This window comes from Balaenoptera physalus (genome assembly GCF_965194825.1).
Source record: "Balaenoptera physalus genome assembly, chromosome: 16".
NCBI lineage: Eukaryota > Metazoa > Chordata > Mammalia > Artiodactyla > Balaenopteridae > Balaenoptera > Balaenoptera physalus.
The window spans coordinates 55,351,119-55,375,257 of record NC_138898.1 but is presented as its reverse complement, the minus strand read 5'-3'; the positions used below and the strand labels follow the sequence as shown (position 1 = coordinate 55,375,257).

Below are 24,139 nucleotides of genomic sequence, written 5' to 3'. Positions count from 1 at the left end.
TCCGCCTCTCCTCTCTCTGGCTTTGCCCTCACTTGCCCAGTTCGCTTGGCAGAAGGAACGAGACCTAGTAAATTAGATTCAGAACAGAACAGAGCTGAACCTATAACAATGGCTGCTAATGGTGGCATTTCAGGCACGGTCAGGGCACTCATCTGGGGACAGGGAGTTTTGTGGGGAGAGGCTGAGCTCAATTCATACCTTTTAGGCAATACTCTAAGGAGGGTGAGGGACCTCTGGAGGGCCCTGGGGGCTGGGGGAGAAGCTGCCTTTGGGAGTATTTCCAAGGCTCTTTGTCAAGGGAGGAGGACCCAGGAGTCCCAGCTCCTCTCCGCTCTAGGCAGGGCTGTGTGGGGCATTGCCAGTGCCACCTGCCACTCTCCCAGCCTGCCTGCCCTGGCCTGTCTCAGGAGTGGGAAGACAGAAATGGTCCTTGATCTTTGTTCTCTCTGCTTTTGATGGGTCTTCTGTCTTCCATCCTCCTGAGCCTGGGGAGGGAGGCCCCAGGTACCCCTTCCTGCCTCCAGGCAGGTGGAGCCCTTCCCTTTCCTGCATGGGAGGGCCTGAGCAGAGAGTCCCCTGTCCCATCCCCCATCTTCTGTGTGCTCCATAAACAGGCTGCAAGGGCTTCCTTGGCGCAGTGGTTAAGAATCCACCTGCCAATGCAGGGGACACGGGTTCGAGCCCTGGTCCCGGAAGATCCCACATGCCGCGGAGCAACTAAGCCCGTGCACCACAACTACTGAGCCTGCGCTCTAGAGCCCGTGTGCCACAACTGCTGAGCCCATGTGCCACAACTACTGAAGCCCACGCGCCTAGAGCCCGTGCTCCGCAACAAGAGAAGCCACCGCAATGAGAAGCCCATGAACTGCAACAGAATGTCCCCTGCTCACCGCAGCTAGAGAAAACCCACGTGCAGCAGCGAAGACCCAACACAGCCAAAAATTAAATAAATAAATAAATTTATTTATTTATCTTTTTAAAAAATGGAGGGCAAGCCAGAGGGTTCTGGATGGAGAGACACACAGGGAGAGTCTCAGAAGTGGGAGAGGGGACAACAGGATGGGAACTGGGAAAGGTGTGAACACATGACAGCCTCTGAGGTTGAGTACTAGCTTGGAACAACCTCCCTAAATTATGATTGTATTGTCTTTCTTAGGTAATACTACCCTCATCTCTCTTTTCCAGGTGAGGCTCAGAGTTTCAGAGTCTCAGCTGCTATGAGCTGGGAGCAGGCGAGCTGGCTGGTAGGGTGTCCCAGCTGGTCGCCAGCCCATCCTTTCCTGGGCAGAGGGTTTGTCAGGTCTTATATGATAAATGCACAATGGGCTGCTCGCTGGCCAGTAGCTCCACCCCATCAAGGCCTGCTGACCCTGGAAGGCTGAGCAGCTGCAGGAAAACAGTCACGTGCAGAATTCTTTGCTGCGCCAGCAGCCTGGGCTCAGATTTCAGACTCATGGCTTTTAAGGTTTTCACTTCTCCATCCTGGGCATGGAGACTTTTTGGTTCTAGTTGAAGGTTGAGGAAGGATTCTGAGTTTATGCCACCAAGAACAGAGAGGGCTGCAGTCCTGCTGCTCCGGATAAGGAGCTTGACTCTTCTCAACTATAAACTGGGCAACAAAACCCCCATGTTACTGAGAGGGAAGCTGAAGCTAAGGGCAGGGATGGAGGGCTTGGTGGGTAGAATAGAAAGAGCCTGGGTTTGGGAGATGCAGACCTGACTTCCAGGTCCAGCTGTGCCTCTTGTCAGCTGTGCTGCTGGCCACATTCCTGCCCCACTCTGGGCTTCATGAAGGCAGGGGCTTTGCAGGCTGTGTGGTCACTGCCACATCCCTGGAACGATGCCTAGCACACAGCAGGTGCTCAGTAAGCAGTGGTGGGAGGTCTGTTTTTTTGTTCTTTTTTTTAATGAGGAGTCTTTTTTTTTTTTATTGATTGATTGATTGATTGCTATGTTGGGTCTTCGTTTCTGTGCTAGGGCTTTCTCTAGTTGCGGCAAGTGGGGGCCACTCTTCATCGCGGTGTGCAGGCCTCTCACTATCGTGGCCTCTCTTGTTGCGGAGCACAGGCTCCAGACGCGCAGGCTCAGCAGCTGTGGCTCCCGGGCCTAGTTGCTCCGCGGCATGTGGGATCTTCCCAGACCAGGGCTCGAACCCGTGTCCCCTGCATTAGCAGGCAGATGCTCAACCACTGCGCCACCAGGGAAGCCCGGGAGGTCTGTTTTGAATCTGCAAATCAGAGGCATGTAGGATAATGGAGAGAACTGGAGGTGACATGTGTGAAGCATCAGGCACATAGTAGGTGCCTCATAAACCAAGGCCAGTACTCCTTGTCCACTGGTCTCAAACCCGGAATGACGTCGTAACAACCAGGAGTGTTGAGATTGGCTTGAGCCCCATTTAAACCTTGCAGAAATCTCCAAGACATGCCTTGGTGTTACCCAAAGTGGCTTGAACTTCTGTGTATGTGTCTGTAATGAGAGCCCAAAAGCACATGCTTTTGGGGAGGTCTTCCCTGGGCAGAAACAGATTGGGCCATGAAACGGAGCCGGAGTTACTATACCAGCAGCCCTCTCACTTTAGAACCTACTTCCCCAGGATTAATAGACAGTAAATTCATCCACACCCAGCTAATTACCATGGAAGTTTCTAGTAGGGAACCTATCAGTCAGTTGACCAGTCAATCTGGTATTTGTTGGGTGCTTCCTGGGCATTGCTTTCTACAAGACTTCCTTCCTGCAGAGACCTGGGGATTCTTCCTCAATCTGCTCCCCTAACCCTGTAACACAAGACCGTGGTTCGTTCCCTTGTTCCCATCCCTGCCTCCACGTTAGAATCATCTGAGCTTTGAAGGTGATGCCCAGGTCCTGTTGCAGACCAGTTAAGTCAGAATCAGTGAGGCAGGGCCCAGACTTCAGTCTTTTGATGTGCAGCCATCAAACCCCATGTTTTCACTGATTGTCTTAAGTATATGGGCAATATAACTTGTCCATAGAGTTATATGCACCTTGCTCTTCCTTTAAAAGAGCTAAAGCAGCAGTTGCCTAGTCTGTCGCACTCTATTCTTTTATTCTCAACCTTCCTGTGTTATTTTGCTTTAGGTACGTGCCTTATAAAATGGCATAGAGCTGGCTTTTTTTTTTGTTTTCCTGTTCTCACCTGAGAGTCTTATCTTTTAGCAGGTGAATTTAACTCATGCACATTTATTGTAATGAATGATGTGTTTGGACCTACTCCTGCCATATTATTTTGTATTTCCTATTGTCATGCTTTCTCTTTGATTCCTTCTTGCTCTTTCCCTGCATTTTATTGGACTGAGCTGTATTTTCACAATTAAGTTAAGATATAAGGCCTAAATGGGGCAGAATGGATGAAAATACCCTGACCCCGGCAATCTGAATCTTTGGAATTATAGTTATTGGTGTGCTTTTCTTAATCCTGCCTATTAGACCATAAACTTCTGGACAATAAGGACTTACTTATCTTTTGGTGAGGGCTTTTTCGTAGCCCTTAATTCCAGGCCTTGCATAGGCTTGGGGCTCAATAAATAGGTGTTGAATTGAGCAAACATTTTATATATTTATTTATTTATTTATTTTTGGCTGCATTGGGTCTTTGTTGCTGCGTGCGGGCTTTTCTCTAGTTGCAGTGAGTGGGGTCTACTCTTCGTTACGGTGTGCGGGCTTCTCATTGCAGTGGCTTCTCTTGTTGCGGAACATGGGCTCTAGGCGCACAGGCTTCAGTAGTTGTGGCACGACTTGGTAATGGAGAAGGGCCTATCCCCAGGACCTGTAAGAGGGGCAGAGAGAGGACAAGGATTGGGGGGTGGGGGTGAAAATTTATTCAGCAATTACTGAATATCTAGAAATATTGGCCATCTGGAAAACTGGCGGGGGGGGTGTGTGGCAGCAGTCACCAGCATAGATGCTGACCCTCTGGCTCCAGACAATTCTCCCTTCCTCCCCAGGCTCAGTTTCTTTATCTGCACTGCAAGCAATGATAGTACCAACCGTGATGATGGGTTGTTAGGATCAAAGCAGGACTGTGTGTTGGCGCTGGGGGAAGGCGTAGCCCAGGGAGGGGTTTCTTCATACCATTTCATTCCCCACAATGGCCCGTTCAGAGGGACAGGCTGGGAGCCCCTTGTGGTGACATCTTAGGAGAATGACTCACCCTCAGCTACCACCACTGATTGTTACTCATCCACTGGGTTTAATTATACTGATAAAGATGCCACCAAGATGTAAATCACCACACCTCCCCTGGGTGGTGCACGCCTTGCTGCTTTGTCCCGCCTCCCCAATATCTCCCGTCACTTTGTTTGTGGAATAGTATTGACATCCCCCATGTTCTGAGGAGATGGCTCTGGCACCTGTTCAAATCTTGGCGTTACCACTTTTCAACTGTGTGACCTTGGGCAGGTTTCTTAACCCCTCTGAGCCTCAATTATCTTCATCTGGAAAATGGAGCAATAAGAATTGTTTACGTGCTATAAAATGTCTGCTCAATTCAACACCTATTTATTGAGCCCCAAGCCTGTGCAAGGCCTGGAATTAAAGGCTACAGAAGGGCCAACCCAAGAGATGAGTAAATCTTTTTTGTCCAAAAGTTTATAACCTAATACACAGAATTAAGAAAAGCGCCCCAATTACTATAAGGGTGCCCTTCTCCCAGGGCTGCGAGATTTCAGCAGATGTTGCAGGAAAGGGCTGAGTGGGTGACGGGCACCTAGTGAGTCCTCTCAGTGTTTGGTTGTTCATATTCAGCAGTCATTTCTTGCACCTACTGTGTGTGCCTTTGTGGCAGGGACAGGGCAGGTGTCCTGGAGTGATAGCCTTCGCTCTTTCAGCCAGGCGGTGTTTAAAGGAGGTGGAGGCTGGGAGCCACCTAGCCCCCAAGATGAGCTTGGAGGTTGCCTGGGAGCCGCTTAGGGCCTGGCTGGCCCTGGAGGCAGCCTGCCTACATGGACAGTAGGAGGCCAGACCCCTTCTCTGGGCTCTAGGAGGGGCGAGGCTGGGGAGGCTGGTTCCTGGGAGAGGTGTGGGCTCCTGTGCATTCCAGGCATTCCAAGACTGATCCTCCCCGCTGGCACCTACAGAGACAGAATTAACCCCAAAAGGGAGGAACCATGGACATGATCAAGGGCCAGAACATGGGGATTGACTCAGGCCTGGAAGGTGAGGTGGCCCTGGCCAGGGAGGAAGGGCCGTCCCCATCAGACACACTCTTAACCTGCCAGTTCCCATCTCTACATCCGGAAAGAGAAAGCAAGTTGGGCTGTGACCGACGGGGCACAGTGACAGCTGGCGTGGCGGGTTATGGCAGAGCTGTGGCCTCTCCGTGGTGTCTGGGGTGTGAGCTGCTCCCTGGAGTGGCAGGTCAGGAAAGAGGCCGTTCTCTCAGGCAGGAGGGAGGGATGGCTGGAGCAGGCCACGTGCCCCTGGCTCTGCCCCATGGCCATGGGCAAGGATGCTACAGCTCCAGTGGCCTGGGAAAGGGTGTGGGGCTGTGGTCTGTGTGCCCTGGCACTGCACACCCAGGCATCATGCTCTGATGGGCACAGCTGGGAGCCCTGGATTGTTTTGAAGTCAGGCAGCCAGAGACCCATAGATGAGGCCTGGCCTTGGGCAGGTGTCTGGCCAGCCTGTGTGGGTCTGGTGGGAGAGTGGCAGGAAATGACCTTTTATTACATGTTCCTAGGTACCAGGCACTAAGTGAAGTGGATAGATGCTCTGAGCATCTATCGGCTTCATTATGGCAGAACTGATGGGCTGCAGTCACTATGGGCTTAGAGCAAAGTGGTCCAGAGGCCCCAGAACCACCCAGAACTGTGCTGTCCTATTTGTTAACCACCAGCCACATGAGATGTGCTTAGAACAAACTGAGATGTCCTGCAAGTGTACACCACATGCCAGACATTGAGGAACTTACTGTGAAAAAAAGAATGTAAACTATCTCACTAATAAGGTTCTATTCACTAGCTGTCAAAATAACATTTTAGCTATATGTGGTTAAATAAAATAGTGTATAAAAGTTAAGTTCATCTGTTTCTTTTTATGTTTTTCTCGTGGCTACTAGGAAGACTTAACTACAAATATACTCATATTCTGTTTTTATTGGGCAGCGATGGCCTTGAAAGCAAAGTGACATAGAGCCAACCCCACCCGCTTCTGTTTGCTACCCGGTCAGTAGATGCAATAACCTCATTGTGCGGACAAGGAAGTTAAGCGTAGGCAGGTGAAACAAACCTGAGCCTTCGTGGTGTGACAGCCACGTCCAAGGTCCAGAGTGCTTTACAAGGATCATCTCCTTGAATTGTCTCAACCCTCTGGGTGGGGCTGATTCTTATACCCATTTTGCAGATGAGAAAACCAAGGCACAGAGAGACTAAGGAACCTGCCCAAGCCCAAACTCAGTCTACGTTCTTTCCCTGGTCCAGGCTGACTCAGTTTCCCTCCCTGCAGGCAGGATGGAGAGGAATGGGCCAGTTGGTACAGGGTGACCAGGAGAGGGAGAGCTGAAGGCAGCAAAGGTTGGGGCGGGAGAGGCAGGTCCTGGGCAGGAGAGTGAGCTCTCTTCTGAGAGTGTTTGGGAGCATTGGCAAGTTTGACGCCAGACAATGGTGAGATCTGGTTGCATCGTTGAAAGATCTCTGATAAATGTGCCAAAGCTGGCTGGGGGCAGCGAGAGTCAGGGTGCAAGGAGATGGTTGGGGGTGGCTATTGCATTGGTCCAGGTGAGAGGTGATGCTCTTGATCAAGGTGAAGACCTTAGGGCCCGAGAGAGGATGGGAGCACGGGGGTCTGTTCCTAGGTAGAAGCAGGGGAGGGAGAGGCAGGGATCTGGGGTGGTTCTTGGGGTTCTGCTTAAACGACCTGGTAGATGAGGCCTCCCCACTCTTCCATCCTGTGGTTTCCCGGATGCAGACAGGGGAGAGTTCTCAGAGCAGCAAACTCATGGTAGAAACACCCTGAACCTCTCAAATCCCCAAACCTAGTGACCTGATCCTTAGTCCAAACCCAAGGTGGTTCAGCCAGACTGGGCCTGGGAGCTGCGTCCTCCTTGCAGCCTCATTTCCCGTATACGTGCACGGCCTCTCCCTGCAGGAGTTGGAGGAGACATTTCCAAATATTGAGTTTACTTGTGAATTCTCCACGCCCGGGGGAGGTGACATTCACAAGGTGGAAGCAGAGTGCGTCTGGGCTTGCACAAGGATCGGTGTGGATGGTGTGGGTGGCCCGCGGTCTTTTTTTAGCTCTCCGTGCCCGTGGGTTCTCACATGGAGCCTTAGCTGCTGGCCTTTATCTGCTCCTTAAAAGGAGCCCAAATCCCTGGGTGGTGACTCCGGGTGGAAGCAGAGAACCCCGGGCTCCCCCTGAGGCAGCACTTTGTATCCCCTCTCTCTTTCTCTCTTTGTTTTTTTAAATAAATATATTTGTTTATTTATTTATTTTTGGCTGCGTTGGGTCTTCGTTGCTGCGAGCGGGCTTTCTCTAGTTGCAGCAAGTGGGGGCTACTCTTCGTTGCGGTGTGCAGGCTTCTCATTGCGGTGGCTTCTCTTGTTGCGGAGCTCGGGCTGTAGGCGCGCGGGCTTCAGTAGTTGTGGCGTGCGGGCTCAGTAGTTGTGGCTCGCGGGCTCTAGAGCGCAGGCTCAGCACAGGCTTAGTTGCTCCATGGCATGTGGGATCTTCCCAGACCAGGGCTTGAACCCGTGTCCCCTGCATTGGTAGGCAGATTCTTAACCACTGTGCCACTAGGGAAGTCCTCTATCCGCTCTCTCAATTAACCGCCCCAGCCCTGAGAGGTGTGGACTGCCATGACCCCCAGTGACAGATGGGGAACCTGAGGCCCAGAAAGGCTAAGTAACTGACAGCTTAACAAGGACTGAGTCAGGATCTGAATCTAGGCTGCCTGCCATTGGTCTGGGTGCTTAACCACCAGGTTATACTGCAGTACAGCTATATCGTGGGAAAGGGCCAGGGGCTCCCCACACAAACTATAGCAAGAAGAAGTGACTAGTGGTGGGTGGGGCTGAGGGTCCTCTGAGACGCCTGTGTTCTCTTTCTTTCTGCTCCATATGGAGCATCTACAGAGTCTGGGTGACCTGGAGTGCCACCTCTGTCCTCACTTCTCTAGTTGGCATCCCTGCTGGCCCGCTGACCAGACCACAGGCTGTCCTGGGCTGCCCCCTGGACATCACAGCACTGGGTTCCAGCCCCAGCTCCCCACTCTGCAGCTGACCTCCTGGGCTGTGAGTGGCCACCTGCAAAGCAGGTTGGGCTGTGGTTATTGAGTTTCTAACTCCCGGTGACAGAGCGAGCGTACCCGATGCCACTTGAGGCTCCCAGGCCGTCTCCCCACAATTCCAACACTCAGAGTACATCCTGAGATACAAAGAGACGTCTGTTCCAGGCTGGTGCCTGTGGGCTCAGACCCAGAAAGCAATTGTTTGTCCCTGAGTGTCCTCAAACCCACCCCGGGGCTCTGAGGCAGCCCCCCGGGTGGCCTGCACCCCGTTTTCCCTCCTCTTACCAGGAGTCTCATACACAGACCAAGTAAACTGGGCCCCTTGTCGTGCCTTGGATGGGACCTCGACCCTCCTGGACCCTCGCCAGACTCCAACTTCCTCAGCCCTGGAAAAGAAAACAAGGGCAGGTTCTCTGGAGAAACAGCCCCAGTCTGCTGGGTGTGACCATACCTGGCTTGTGAAACCCACTCTCATCCCCTGACTGCAGCCTGGGCTGGGCTGAGAGGGCTGTTTCTGGGGACAGCCTAGTCTTGGGCCCCCGTCAGCTTTTACCAGATGGGGTGTCAGGCCGCAGCACCCACTGCCCTACCTGTCCAGGTGGGCGTCCTGGACACACCATCACCCAGAAGCATCCGTTCCTATAGTGTTTTGCTGGAAAACCTGGAAATCTAGAAGGAACCTTTTTTTGGAAAACTGAGCTATGAACTTTGTTCTGCCTCCCCAGTTCCCCCCGATGCCCTCTCTGTTCCAGGACCCCAGGTTGCATTTAGTCGTCAGGTCTGTCATCTAACCCTTAGTCTGGTCTTTTGTGACCTTGATACTTTTTTTTTTTTTTTTTAATAAATTTATTTATTTATTTATTTATGGCTGTGTTGGGTCTTCGTTTCTGTGCGAGGGCTTTCTCTAGTTGCGGCAAGTGGGGACCACTCTTCATCGAGGTGCGCGGGCCTCTTCACTATCGCGGCCTCTCTTGTTGCGGAGCACAGGCTCCAGACGTGCAGGCTCAGTAGTTGTGGCTCACGGACCCAGTTGCTCCGCGGCATGTGGGATCTTCCCAGCCCAGGGCTCGAACCCATGTCCCCTGCATTAGCAGGCAGATTCTAAACCAATGCGCCACCAGGGAAGCCCGTGACCTTGATACTTTTGAAGAGGTCTGGTCAGGTGTTCTGTAGACCGTCCCGCAATTTGCATTTGTCTGCTGGCTCCCAGCGATGACGTGGCGGTTGTGCGTTATTGAGGAGGATTCCGAGAGAGTGCCGTGTCCTCCATGTAGACGCACCTTCTCCCTGGCATTGTTCACCTTACTGTCCCCAGCGCTGTGAAGTTACTGGTTTTTATTTTTATAAGAATTTTTTTTAACATTTACTTCTTTTTTAATAATTAATTAATTAATTAATTAATTTATGGCTGTGTTGTTGGGTCTTTGTTGCTGCACACGGGCTTTCTCTAGTTGCAGTGAGCAGGGGCTACTCTTCGTTGTGGTGCACGGGCTTCTCATTGCGGTGGCTTTTCTTCATTGCGGAGCATGGGCTCTAGGCACGTGGGCTTCAGTAGGTGTGGCACACGGGCTCTAGAGCGCAGGCTCAGTAGTTGTGGCGCACGGGCTTAGTTGCTCCGCGGCACGTGGGATCTTCCCAGACCAGGGATTGAACCTGTGTCCCCTGCATTGGCAGGTGGATTCTTAACCACTGCACCACCAGGAAAGCCCCCAAGTTACTGTTTTTTTTAGAAGGAACCTATTTTACAGGACCAGGCACCACTGGCAGGAAGGGGTTCCCAGAAGAGAAAGGGGGTCCACAGGCAGAGCCCCATGCACAGATCAGGGAGCAGTGTAAAGGCTCAGTCTCATTTGAATGGCAAGCCCTGCAGGGAGTAAAAGTGCAATGAATAGGTGTTTCATGAATAGTCTTTGTCACCATTTATGGGGCCCCTAAGCTAGGTGATTAGAATGGATATTTGTTTTTGTTTTTTTAATTTTTATTGGAGTGTAGTTGATTTACCATGTTGTTAGTTTCTGCTGTACAGCATAAGTATTTGTTGAGTGTCTCCTGTGTGCCAGGCACTGTTTTAGGCGCTGGTAAAACCGGTGACACTCCACTTGTAAGCTTACATGATGTCTAATCTGCTTATGGGCCCCCAGAGGCTGCTCCCAACCTCCAGCTCAGTCCTTGAACCCCAAAGTGGTCTTTGAAGCTTGAGATTCTGGTGTTTCCAGAAGTGACCCTGACCCTCCCTGCCCACCTCACTTACCTAGATAGGATGTATCTCGCCCATTTGACAAATGATAAAACCGAGGCCCAGAAATGTAAAGTAGCTCCTCCAAGGTTACACAAATGGATTTGAACCCTGTCTGACTAAGGACACTGGCTGCCCACCGTGTGACCTTGGGCGGGTGTGTTCGCTTCTGAGGGCCTCAGTTTGCTCACATATGTAATGAGCAGGTGGGGCTGGATGACTTCAGATGCAACTACCAGTGCCCATGGTCACTGCCCGCAGCACCTGTGTCCATGTTAAACTTCTGAGTAAGTGGAGGGAGGCTGGGCCTGTCCCTCTCTCAGCCTGTCACTCAGAGCCGCTTCCCTGGTCCCTTCCCTTCTCTGGGTGGGTGGGGGCACCTCGGCTTTCCTGGCTCAGCCAGGAGATTTTCATCTCCGTGGGTGGGACCAGACTCAGAAGAGGTTGCTAGGGAAGGGCTGTATCTGGGCCTCCATCAGTTGGGCTGACAGCCCCCTGGTGCCACGTCTGGCTGCCTTAGTGTGCCTCATTAGCCAGATGAAAAGCTGGACCGGCCCAGCCAGTTCCCAGCCCTCTTGGGATCTGCACCCCCTCCCTGCGGATTCCCAACCCACCCACATTCCTGTACTACTGGTGTGGGGCTCTGCAGCTCTCAAGGGGACACACGTTTGCTCCCATGGCCAGCTAGATGGCAGGAGGAATGCAGGACCCTTTGGGGCCACTCATTCAGGACTCCAAACCCAAAAGGCAAACGTTCTCCAGAGGGCTGGATCAGAATCCCAGCTCCACCCTGCTTTCTGGCAGTGAGACTGTGGTCAAGTTATCTAACGGCTCTGTGCACTCAGAACAGTGCTACTTCGGGGGTGGTAGGATTAATGAGCTAATCTATATGTGATTTGCTTAGCACCAGCCGGGCACATGGTCATCCCTCTGTGAGTGTTTAACTAGCATCTTCCAGGCAGCTGGGCATAACCCAGAGCTGGCCCAGCCTCCATGGAAAACAGGATAAAAAGGCAGGGACCACTCGAGGTGGTGAAGGAAGAAGAAACAAACCCCTATCACTTACAAATGGCACTTGCCAATGTTTTCGATAACAGCTTTATTGAGATATAACTCACATATCATATAATTCACTCATTTAAAATGTACAATTCAGCCGTTCTGAGTATATTCACAGAATTATACAACCATCACCATAATCAATTTTAGAACATTTCATCACCTTAAAAAGAAACCCACACCCTTTAGCACTTGCTCCCCTTCTTCCTCCCCATCCCAGCCCCTCACGACTACTAATCTACTTTCTGCTTCTAGGAATCTAGCTATTCTAGACATTTCATGTAAGTGGATCTTTTGTGACTGTTTGTATCTGGCTTCTTTCACTTAGCCTAGTGGTTTCCGGGTTTCTCCCTACCGTAGCCTGTATTAGCGTTTCCTTTTTTGGCTGAGCTGTATTCCATTGTATGGATATTCTGCATTTCATTTATCTATTCATTAGTTGAACATTTGTGTTATTTCCACTTTCTGCCTATTGTAAATAGTGCTGCTATGAACATTTGTGTACAAGTTTTTGTGTGGACCTATGTTTTCATTTTTCTTGGTATCTATCAAGTAAAATTGCTGGTTTCCTCACCTGTAAAGGGGCACACAAACCTCCCCCAGGGGCCTAGGGTGAGGACGCTATCCAGGCAGTGCCTGTGAATGTGTCTGATGTCTGGTGAAGCGTGTGCACTAAGTGTCCAATTACCACGGTGACTCTGTGGTCATCCCCAGTCAACAGATGGAGAGACTGAGGCGCCTCGAGGGTAAGGTGCTTACCTGGGATGGTCCAAGCAGTAAGTGGTCCAACAGGACTTGGAACCCATGCCTGTCTGACCACAGCTCCCACTGAGCTGTCCTTTGTTCTCCACCAGGAGCACCAGGTCCCTGGGGCTGGCTGTCCCCCCAACCCCCACCCTGTGTCCCCTTCCAGTGCTGGGCTTCAGCTGGAGTAATGGGCTGGCCAGGGTGGGGTCCAGGAGGCACTTTCCTCGAACCTGCCCCAACCAGTGAAGGGGCTTGTTGAGAGCTGGCCCCATGCCCTGAGGTGGAGCTGCGTTGGACCTGACAGGGATGAGGCCCCCACCTAACCTACACTGCAGGTTCCCAGTGGTGGCCCCAACTGTCATGGGTTAAATATTGGGTTGAGACTCAACACGTCTGAGTGCTGAGGCCAGGCTGGGGTCAGTGGCTGGGGTAGGGCTGAGGGCAGAAGTGCTCGCATTCCCCATGTGCTCCGCCCAGCCAGGGTGGGGGGCAGTGGGGGTCAGCCCATGACCTGGCAGCCGTATCCCTCCTTACCCAGATCCCCCACCCACAGTCCCCTCTTCTGAGCCTTCCTGGATGCTCCACTGAATGCCAGCTTTCTCCACTGCAGGACTTCTCAGAGCCTTTACTGGCTCCTGAACTTATTGAGGAGTTGGGTTTTCCTAACTGCCTAGACTGACAAAGCCTTCATTCCAGGAGTGATTTACAGGACTGGGGTTCCTGGGGCCCCACTTTGGGAAAGGCTGCCTCCTCGGTTGACTTTGCAGAGGGTGTGGCCTGGGTCTTATTCCCTAAGACCCTCCCCTCTTCCCCCTAGTTCCTGTGTGTCCAGACCTGGCACAGAGCAGGCCCTCAGGCAAGGTTTGGGGTATGGTTGGACAGACTCACAGCTTCTGTTTGTATGCCTGTTTACACCCCCCTCCAGCTTCCCCCCACGCCAGCAGTACCTGCGGTGTTGGACCTCAAACCCTGGAGGGTATCAGGGTCCCCTGGGGAACCTGTAAAAACAATAGTAGTAATAATACAGCTTCCTGGGTCCATCTCTGGAGATCCAGATTCAGAGGCTCTGGGTTAGTGCCTGGGAATCTGAATGTTTCATGCCACAATAGGTGGGTCCCAGGCCTTGATTTGAGGAATTCCACTCTGAAGAGCTGGCTGCCCGCTCTGCTTGACGGTCAAGAGCCCTGCCCTGGCCCACCCCAAGGGACACACCCAGGACCTGCCTCTTTTATGGCCTCTCTTCATTGGAGCCTTCTGCCCACAAACCCCAACTCCTCTTCATCCTTCAGAACCCAGCCACCACCACCTCCTCTAGGAAGCCTTCACTGACCACCCCCATTCCTACCAAGCTGGTCAGGAGGCTTGCCTGGTCATGCCTGCCTCAGTCTCGTGACTATTTCTATAAATGCTGATTTCCTCCCAGTCTGGGGGTGGCTGTGCCTGTGTGCATTACTGGGCCTGGCACATAGTAAGTGCTTGAGTGTGGGCAGAATGATGCTTCTGGGTGCTTAGCTTCTCAGGCCCCACTGTGGAGCTGGTATAAAAGGTCTTTGATGGAGATTAGAGGACTAAGTACTAATCTTGACCGTTGCTGGCCAGCTGGCTGGCTGGCTGTGTGACATTAACCAAGTTGCTTTCCCTCTCTGGTCTTTGTTTCTTCCTTTGTTTAAAGAAAACAAAGTCGGAGCTGGATCAGTAAGGCTCCTTAATGACTATAATCATGAACCTTTGAACCTTTGTGAGATTTATTGGGCGCCCAGCTCTTTGCCTGCATAACCTCACTCCCATCCCTAACACCCCACTGGGAAAGGTCCATCTGACAGCGGGAAGCAGAGGCACAGAGAGGGACAGCAGCTTGGCCAAGTCGCACAGCGAGAACCCACATCTGAGTCCAAAGCCAAGGTCTTCACTCCCACAGTAGTGTTTGCCAGAGTGGTCTGTGGTGTGATTTCGGGGGGCAGACAGATGTGACAGGAGGAAACACAGAAACACCAAGTGAGAAAGCCGTTCTGATTTCAGGTCTCTCTCAGGTGCTCTGAGAACACCCAGGAGGTCTCAGCCTGGTGCCAGCACAGCTCTAACTTGGCTGCAGTATGTGCCAAGCTCTGCTTTTAAGCAGGTGAGGGCAAGGCTCAGTTTCAATGTGTGCAGGCGGCCGAGTGTCTGGCTAGAACTTAATGCCGTCCTTTTATTTCTGTGGAATTTATTTTGGTGGTTACCTCCATTGATGGCAAGGACTTCTGGTTTTATGTTTGCAATGGGAAGAGCAAGTTCCCTTTTTTAGTAAATTTATTTAAATATAAAGAGTGAGTAGATTAAAAGTATCAGGTATTTAATAATGCTGCTTACACAAAAACTTGTACCGGAATGTTCATAGCAGCCTGATCAGTAATGACCAAAAGGTGGAAACAACCCAAATGTCTATCAGTGGATGACTGGATATATAAAATGTGGGATATTCAAGCTGTGGAGTATTATGCAGCCATAAAAAGGAATGAAGCACTGACACATGCTGTAACATGAATGACCCTCAAAAATATTGTTAGGTGAAAGAAGTTAGACATGAAAGGCCTCACTCGTATGATTCCATTTCTATGAAATGTCCAGAATAGGCAAATCCATAGAGACAGAAAGTGGATTCGTGGTTGCCAGGGGCTGTAGGGCGGGATGGTGAGCAGTGAGTACTAAAGGATGCGGGGTTTCTTTTTGGGGGTGATGAAAACATTCTGGAATTACATAGTGATGATGGTTATACAACCTTGTGAATACACTAAAAACCACTGAATTATACACTTTAAAAGGGTGAATTTTACATCTCAGTAAAAAATGTGGAAAAAAAGGGTAAGTGTGCTCTGCCAACATGGTAAAATAGAAGCATTAGAGTGATGGCCAGAGCGAGGGCTGATTCCCTGCCAGGTGCTGCCTCTTTTCTGTGCCTTTAGTGACGTTGCCCTGGGGGGACAACCAAGCTCCATCTGAGGCTCACTGGACAGCTCCTGCTCCGAGCCTGGTGCTGGGGACAGCCTGGGAGGCTGGGTGCTGGTGGGGACCCGGCCCTTGCCCTCTGACCCTCGGCCTACCTCCCTTCTTCCGCCTGCAGCATCTCTATCAAGGAGCTGTCAGAGCTGATTGAGCAGCTGCAGAAGAATGCCGACCAGGTGGAGAGGAACATCGTGGACACGGAGGCCAAGCTGCAGAGCGTGAGTGCCCCATCTCCCACCCCGGTGCCCCCTGTGCCACCAGCCCTGCTCAGGACCAGGGGCTTGTCTGACCCCGTGGTTCTCACCTGGGCGTGATTCTGCCCCCAGGGGACATGTGGTCACATCTGGAGACATTTTTAGCCGTCACAACTGGGGGAGTGCAGTGGGCGGGCGTCTAGTGGTGGAGTCCAGGGATGCTGCTATACACCCTGCAGTGCACAGAACAGCCCCGTACACGGAATGATCCAGCTGCAAATGTCAAAGTGCCCAGGTGGAGATGCACTGAAGAGGAACCTCATTATTGCTGGTAATAGCAGCTCCTCCACCCCGGGTACTAAGTTGCTGCAGCTGATTGGCCCCAGCTGGAGGAGAACCACAGACTCAGGATCCAGGCTCTGGTTAGGATCCCAGCTTTGCCACTTGCTGTGTGACCTTGAGCAAGTCACCTTGCCTCTCTGTTCATGCGATTCCCTCTGAAAGGATAAGAGCGATTGTCCCCACCTGCCGGGCTGCTGTAAAGATTCGATCAGATTATGCAGCTGCAGTGCAGGGCTCACTATTATTATCAACATCATCATCCTTACTTCTCCTACCATTGCCACTACTCAGATGCAGGCTGGGCAGATCACTTTCCCTCTCTGTGCCTCAGTTTCCTCTCCTGTAACATGGGGATAACAACCGACCTGAGCCCAAAGGTTCTCCTGGGGATCCTGCACCGTGGGCCACACCGGAGCCCTGCTCACTCCTGTGAGCTGCTAAAATGACCACCTCCTCTCTGAACCCTCCACAGCCCAGTGCGGTTGAGTTTATACGTTTTTTTGTAGCTGGAGAAACTGAGGTTCAGAGAGGGCCAGGGCGGACTATGTCAGTGACAGAGCTGACCCCAGAGGCATCCCACAGGTGGGGTTGCCAGATTTAGCAAATAAAAATATAGGGTATCCAGTTAAGTTTGAATTTTAGAACACAATTTTTTTTTTTTTGTATAAGTATATCCCATGCACTACTTGGGATATAATAATATTATAAAATTATCCATTGTTAATCTGAAATTTGAATTTAACTGGGCGTCTGTATTTCATCTGCATTCCAGGCATGACTAAGAGGTGGGTCCAGAGGAGTGGGTGGCTGAGGGTGGCCAGGTCATGAGAGAGGTCAAGGTCCGGCCGGCTCCACTGCGGTCCCCAGGCCCAGACGTGGCTGCCACTCCTCTGACAGCCAAGGGATCCACCCACCTGAGGGCCAGTCCCCCTGAGACCTGAGGGACAGGGGTGGGCTGGGGATGGCACAGCTGGGAGGGTGAGAAGTGGGGACATGGGGAGAGTGGGGCAAGAAAGGCAAGAGGGTCCCCCCTCCCCCAGGGTCCCCCCTCCCCTCTCTCATTCCTTTCCTGCCTCCACCTCCCACCTTTCTTTCTGGCCTCAGCTGGCCCTGCCAGCATCCTTCCCTCTGGCCATGCCCTTGCCCTGGTACCCAGCCGCTTTGGCAATTTTTTTGTCCCCTCTCTTGTGACTGCCATGGTGGCGTGTGCTTTCCTAAATGAAAACAGCTTTTTGGAGTGTGTCCCTTTTTCCTCCTAATAAAAGTAGTATGTGTTCGTTACAAACATTTCAGGACCGATAAACAAGTATAACGAAGCAAATTAAGATGGCGTATAATTCCACCACCAGAGAGAACGATCATCCGTTAACCTTCTGGTGTATCTGTGACCTTTTCCTGTGTGTGTGCGTGTGTGTGACTAGCATCCAGCTCTCTCATTGTATTTGCTTAGAGTAATGACTCAAAGTAACAAGGGTGTTTTAGGGAGATAATTTTGAACTATTTTCTTTTCATTCAAATGAACAAACTTAAAAAAAGAAACCACACTTTGAAGACTGCATGGGCTAATCTTTCTGTCTTTTCTCTTCCTTCCTTCCTTCCTTTTTTTGGAAGGAAACATCATTATTAATTTTACTACCCAAATGTTCTCTTGAACTTTCCTATTTTTTTATGGAAGTGAGATTCACATAAGATAAAATTAACCACTTAAAGTGTACAGTTCCGTGGCATTTTGTACATTTACGATGTTGTGCGACCACTGCCTCTATCTGGTTCCAAGGCACTTTCATCGCCCCAAAGGGAAACTCCATGCCCATCAGCAGTCACTCCCCATCCTCCTCCCCACAGCCCCTGACAACCACTAATCTGCTTTCCGTCTCTTTGGATATACTTATTCTGGATATTTCATATAAACAGAATCATACAGTATGTGACCTTTTGTGTCTATCCCAATTTTTAAATGCCAGAAAAGTTGGAAGAATTGAGAATATCCATATCCTCACCACATCTCCTGGATTTGTACCAGTAACATCTCCTGGATTTGCTTTATCCCTCATCTGTCCATCAGTGTGTGTGTCATTTACAAGATATGTCAGTCCCTATGACTTTTTTTTTTTTTTACTTGAAAAAACTTGTCTATGGAAAGTGTCCAAATTTTAAGAGCTCACCCTTGTGAGTTTTTGCCTCAGTAGGTACCCATGAAACCATTACTCAGGTCAAGATAGAGGACATTTCCCGAAGGGTCCCAAGGGACCTTCCCAATCAATATCCCCCAGAGGTAACCACTGTGCTGACCTCTGTTCCCATTGATCAGTCTTGTCCAACTGTTGACTGTCGAACACCCACGTGGCATCTCTCCACTAGATGTTCTTTCTTGTCTCAGCTGGAGAGGGCTTGCGTTCCCACACAGCACCTGCACCTGTGTGAATTAGGAAATGATTAATTTACTTCCTCCTTTTGCAAAATTAATCTTTGACACTCTAACTGCCCAGCAGAGCTTCAGATCAGCTGGTGATGGTGGAGCTGATAAAATTCCACCCAAGCCAAGAACCATGACATTTTGTTGCAACTTTTTAACTGGCCAGACCCACCCGTGGTGGGGCGATGGCCCAGCGCCATTGGACTTCTGCCATGTCGACCTCACCCCCAAGCCCCTCAGGGCTCTGGGCCCACTTGCTGCTCAGCCCTCCCGGCCCAGGAAAGACCTGGAAGAACGGGCTGGATACCTTCTCTTCCTCCGAGAGGAAGTTGAGTCGTTTGACACTGTACCAGGCACCACATCACTTCTGTTCACTTCTTTTTCCTTTTGCCATTTCTTCCTTTTTTAACATCTTTATTGAGGCATGTTTTACAGATCAGAAAAATGCACCCCCTTTAAACGTACAGTGCAATGATTTCTAGTAACATCACCAAGTGGTGCAGTCATTTCTATAGGTTGGTTTCAGAACTTTTTCATCCCTTCGTAAGATCTCCTGTGTCCATTGACTGCAGATTCCCACTCCCATCCAGCCCTTGGCAACCACTCATCTCCTTTCTGCCTGTGGATTAGCCGACTCGGGGCAGTTCCCATAAACCAGTCCTGCGCAGCGTGGCCTTCCGTGTCCGGCTCCTCTCACTTGCATGGTTTCGAGGCTCGTCCCTGACGAGCCCGCGTCTGTGCTCCCACCTTCTCGCTGCCGAGGGACAGTCCTTGGGTCACTTGGATGCCTCTTCTGAAGCAGGGGTTTCTCTTACTCCCATTGCAGAGATGGGGACGCCGAGACCCAGCGAGGGGAGGGGACTGGCCTCGCGAGTTCCCCCATGTGACCCCCGTCCAGTCTCTGGACCCCCAGTCCAGTCTCTGACTCGTCCCCCCTGGGCCTGGGGTCCCCCGGGCCTGGCACAGTGCCCAGCCATGCTCCCTGAAAGTCCACTAAGTGGATTCATGGGCTGTGTTTAGAAACCTGCTGTACCCGCTACCCATTCATTGTTCTTCCCTAAATAAGCAGAGACCCTGGGCTCATCAGCGACTTATCGATTGTACCTCCCAGATGCCCACCCACTTTGTCCATTCTTGCCATTTCACTGGTGACACCCCAGCGTGGGCCACCCTCAGCTCTCACCCGGGCCCTGTCACAACCCCTGACTGTACTCCCAGCTTGTACCCTGTTCCCTGCAGAGCCCCTGGAGGAATTGCCTTTAAGGATAGGTGGGACCCCGTCTCCCACTTCCTCCCCCGTCCCTCCTTCTGGCCTCAATCACAGCCATCCTTTCCTCCCACAGGACCTTTGCACAGACTATTCCCTCTGTCTAGAACACTTCCCTTTCTTCCTTCCTTCTTAGCCTGTGTCACCACCTCAGAGGGGCCTCACTGACCCCCAGAGCTCAAGCAGGTCCCCCATGTTCCACCTCTGCTGTGTTTCCTTGGTAAGCACCAACTTGTAGGAACTTGCAGTCACCTTTGTGAGGTTTATCTGTGACTTGCCTTTCTGGGGGTCTTCCTCTCCCCTGGGCTGGGCGGGGGCCATGTCTCTTTGTGCACGGCTGTGTCCCGAGCCGGCCACAGCAGGCACTTGAGCAGAGGCTGGGCAGGTCTGGGGGAGGCCATCGCTCGCCCTTCTCCTCCCATCCCTCCCATCCCAGCTGTGCCCACTGAGTCCCTGCCCACTCTCTCTCCCCTCCCCTTTCTTGTGACTCTCACAGGACCTGGCCCGGCTGCAGGAGGGCCGGCAGCCAGAGCACCGGGACTCGGCCCTGCAGAAGGTTTCAGAGTCAGAGAAGCTGCTGTATGTGCTGGAGGCAGACGCGGCCATCGCCAAGCACATGAAGCACCCCCAGGGGGACATGATCGCCGAGGAGTAGGTCCCCTCCACTTCGGGTCCTGAGGGACCTGCTCGGGGCCAGGGCAGGGGGGCTGCAGCCACTCAGCATTCAGGAACCCGAGTTGGGGTTTGTTGAGGGTTAACTGGATGCCAGCACGAGCCAAACACTTTATGTTATCCTCACGACAACCCACTTTTCAGTTGTGGAAACTGAGGCTCGGAGCGCTGGTGTCTCCTGTCCTGGTCAGAGTGTGACCACAGCCCCCTGACCTCCAAGCTTGTGAACACATTCTCTCCTGCCTAATGCCCAGCTGGCTTCCCGAGCGCCTGGCTCTCGCCTCAGCTTAGATGTGGACAAAGCACTCTCACTGTCACGGCCCCCACCACCCTGTAGCCCTGCTGGATGGTGGGCTCCAGAGAGCAGCAGATCTGCCTGTTTCTTCTGGAACCTCCCGTGGTTCTGGGCGCAGAGTAGGGCTCTCAGGAAACATTGGTGGGGGAAGGTAGAATGAAGGAAAGTGGACAGGAGCAGGGTGGGAGTGATTGCCTGGACCCAAGGCCACAGTCACCCTGTCCTACCAGGCCACTGAGCAGAAAGCTGAGGCCAGGGGCTGGGGTGGGAGGCCCCCCCTCGTGGCATGAGCAGTGCACCCGCCAACCAGCCCCGCTAACCAGAGTGGCCACTCTCCCCGCTCAGCATCTGTCAGCTGAAGGAGCGTGTGACCAACCTCCGCGGGAAACACAAGCAGGTCTACAACCTGGCAGTGAAGGAGGTGGACCCGCAGGTCAACTGGGAGGCGCTGGTGGAGGAAAAGCTGGTATGAACCCGGGTTCAGCTGGGTGGGGCTGTGTGTGGGCCGGGGGGACCCCTACCATTGAACGGGCACCACAGTCCTGCCAGGGAGGGAGTTGTGTTCCCGGTGTTTCCTGATGTTTGTGTCAATGAGATGAGCAAGGCTCAGAGAGGTGCAGTGCCTAGCTCAGGGTCACACAGCAGAAGTGGTGGAGATTGGGACCCTCCCGGGCTCGTTGGAGTCCTGGCAGGCTGGGAGCAGTGGCCAGATTTCTGGCCAGCCACTGCCCTTCCTGTGCCCTCACCAGCCCATCTCCACCATGGAGAAGCCCGGGCACTGGGTGACCCCAAGCAAGTGACTCCCCCGGCCGAGCCTCTGTTTCCCCATCTGTGAAATGGAAACCGTAACCGTGAGGGCCTCTGAGGTTGCTGTGAGATTAAATGAGTTGGGATGTGACAGCCTCTCTCTGCGTCCCTCCGGGGCCACTTCACTCACTCCTTGGCCGGCACCATGAGGAGGAGAGCCGAGGCTCCCGGGGTATGGGTTGCTGGGTAGGCTGCGAGTCCCGAGTCCTTGGCCCACCCCCATGCACGTTGTCCCTCCGCCCGCCCGGCCAGGACAAGCTGAGCAGCCAGAGCTTTGGGTCGGACCTGCCGCTGGTGGACCACCAGGTGGAGCAGCACAACATCTTCCACAATGAAGTCAAGGCCATCAGGCCCCACCTGACCAAGGACGGGGGCAAGGTACGTGCACGGGGGTGGAGGGGGCCCCGGGGAGGAGGGGATCCCACCTGCACTCCCGCCCTAACCCATGCCCTCGGCTCCGTCCTCAGGAGCAGAACAGCGAACTCCAGGCCAAGTACCAGAAACTGCTGGTGAGACGCCCCCGGGCACGGGATGGGAGGGGATGGGAAGCCGGGCCCGTGGGGACAGACGTGTGTGCAGTAAACACTTCAAACAGGACGGAGGGGGATGAAGTGGGAAGAGGCAGTACCCCGAGCCCCTACCTGAGAGGCGCCCCTGTTTGCCCTGTGCTCGTGGAAAACCCCAAGAGACCCCACGGATACAGTTCATCTTACTATTTGCTTCTTAATTCTTTATTGAGCACCTACTGTGTGCCAGATACAATGCCACATGCTTAATAAATGGAAGTTTTTCTATTTCCTTTTTCAAAACCTTTAAAGAATGTCTTCTTTTTAAAACTGCACAAGTGATGCATAAATGTTGTGGACGTTACAGACGCTCGTTATGGACGTTACAGACGCCTCAGATGTGAGAGTGCAGAGACGGTGATAGTAGAGCCGGTGGGAGGCTCTGGAGCTGGGCTGCCTCCGCCCCTTTTGGTGGGGAAACCTTGAGCACAAGCTGCTGAGCCTCTGGGAGCCTCAGTTTCCTCATCTGTAAAGCAGTCACTTCCAGTCCCTGGCTCATAGGATGCTTTGAGGATGGCATGAGTTGATGCTGGAGAAGTCCTTAGCACAGTCCTGGCACGTGGTGGGCCCCACACGTGTGTTCACTGCTGTTCTCATTTGCAGAGTGGAACGCAGACATCCCTCCTCCTTCCCGTCCTCCTTGCCCTGTGGTAGTTTGCCACGATCCCCCTAACACCATGACATGTTAAAGAAAAAAGTGGAAGTGTAGCTGCTGATGTTTATTGAGCACCAACTGTATGCCAGGGTTGGTGCCCTATGAGATCAGTGCTGTCGTTATTCCCATTTTGCAGACAAGTAAACTAACGTTCCACAAACATGTCAATTCTGTGAGGGTTTTGTTTTGTTCACTGCTGTATCCGCAGGGCCTGGAGCCGTGCCCAGCACTTAGTAGATTCTCAGAAAACATTTGCTGAACGAATGAAGGGGTTTCGGGGTGGGGGGGCGGTCAGGTGACTCATCCAAGGGAGTGCAGTGGAGCAGGAGGCGTGGAGGGAGGCTCTTGCCGGCAAGGCCACAGCCCTGTCCGTGCCCGCCCACAGGCGGCGTCTCAGGCACGGCAGCAGCACCTGAGCTCGCTGCAGGACTACATGCAGCGCTGCACCAATGAGCTGTACTGGCTGGACCAGCAGGCCCAGAGCCGCATGCAGTATGACTGGAGCGACTGCAACCTCGACTACCCCAGCCGCCGGCGCCAGTACGAGGTGAGCACTGGGCTCTGGGGGTGCGGGCCAGGGGGCTGGGAAGGAGCACGGGGCTGCCTGACTGGACAATGAGCCCCTCCACTGCCCCTGCTGCAGAATTTCATCAACCGGAACCTGGAGGCCAAAGAGGAGAGAATTAACAAGCTGCACAGCGAGGGTGACCAGCTGCTCGCCGCCAAGCACCCCGGAAGGAAATCCATTGAGGTACGTGAGCCCCGGGAAGGGACGCCTCCTCCAGGCTGCCCTCCGGGTGGCCTCTGCTCTGGGCCGCCTACACTCAGGCAGGCCCCAAGGTGGGTGTCCTGTGTCCATCTGTCTGTCTCTCCATTTTGCTGACTCCTCTTGCTCTGTCTGACCCTGCGTCCTCTCATTATCTCGATGCCCTGCCCTCAGTCCCTGGACTTCTGAAGCCCATGTGGTGCCCATATTAGTTTCCTATTGCGGCTGTAACAAATGACCACAAACTTGGTGGCTTTAAACAAAGGAAAGTTATTCTCTCATAGTTCTGAAGGCCAGAAATTCGCAATCAAGGTTTTGGCAGGCTTGTTTCCTCTGAGGTCTCTAGGGGAGAATCCTTCCTCATCTCTCCTTGCTTCTGGTAGTTGCTGGTAATCCTTGGCATTCCTTGGTTTGGAGCTGCATCACTCCTGTATCTGCCTCTGTGTCTTCACATGGCCTTCTCACCTGTGTGTCATCGCCTCTTCTCATGAGGACACCAGTCATTGGATTTCAGGCCCACCCTAAATCCAGGATGATTTCATCTTGAGGTCCTTAACCAATTACATCTGCAAAGACCCTATTTCCAAATAAAGTCACATTCTGAGCTCTGGTGGACCTGAATTTGGGGAGTACCTTTGTGAGATTTTTTAAAAAGCACCACTTTGTCTGGGCAGACACAGCCCCTACTTGTCCCTTGTGCAGTGTACAACCTGAGCACCCGTACACAGCGGCCCTGCTTGGTGCCTCAACACGTTCCCCTCACTCCTCCTCCCACCCCTGGGCGGGAGGTGGCTGGGAGCCACACATACGCAGAGGCCAGATACCCACTCCTCTATCCTTTCCTGGTCTGGAATCCTGCCATCCCTCCCTTCGTGTCCCCGGTGCTTGGC

The 24,139-nt window shown here is 52.6% G+C and overlaps 1 protein-coding gene across 6 annotated transcripts in view; it reads left to right on the top strand.

The window, feature by feature from the left end:
* Positions 1-24,139, top strand: part of PPL (periplakin) — a 57,705-nt gene that overhangs the window by 19,024 nt on the left and 14,542 nt on the right. For 4 of the 6 annotated variants that reach the window (XM_082428955.1, XM_082428954.1, XM_082428958.1 and 1 more), the window contains 8 exons: positions 15,388-15,487; positions 19,625-19,708; positions 19,985-20,139; positions 20,801-20,921; positions 21,515-21,640; positions 21,730-21,771; positions 22,869-23,030; positions 23,127-23,234. In XM_082428955.1, coding sequence (XP_082285081.1) covers positions 15,388-15,487; positions 19,625-19,708; positions 19,985-20,139; positions 20,801-20,921; positions 21,515-21,640; positions 21,730-21,771; positions 22,869-23,030; positions 23,127-23,234 — 898 coding nt within the window. The remainder of the gene's footprint in view (positions 1-15,387; positions 15,488-19,624; positions 19,709-19,984; positions 20,140-20,800; positions 20,922-21,514; positions 21,641-21,729; positions 21,772-22,868; positions 23,031-23,126; positions 23,235-24,139) is intronic. The other 2 variants (XM_082428956.1, XM_082428959.1) reach the window with 1 other exon arrangement.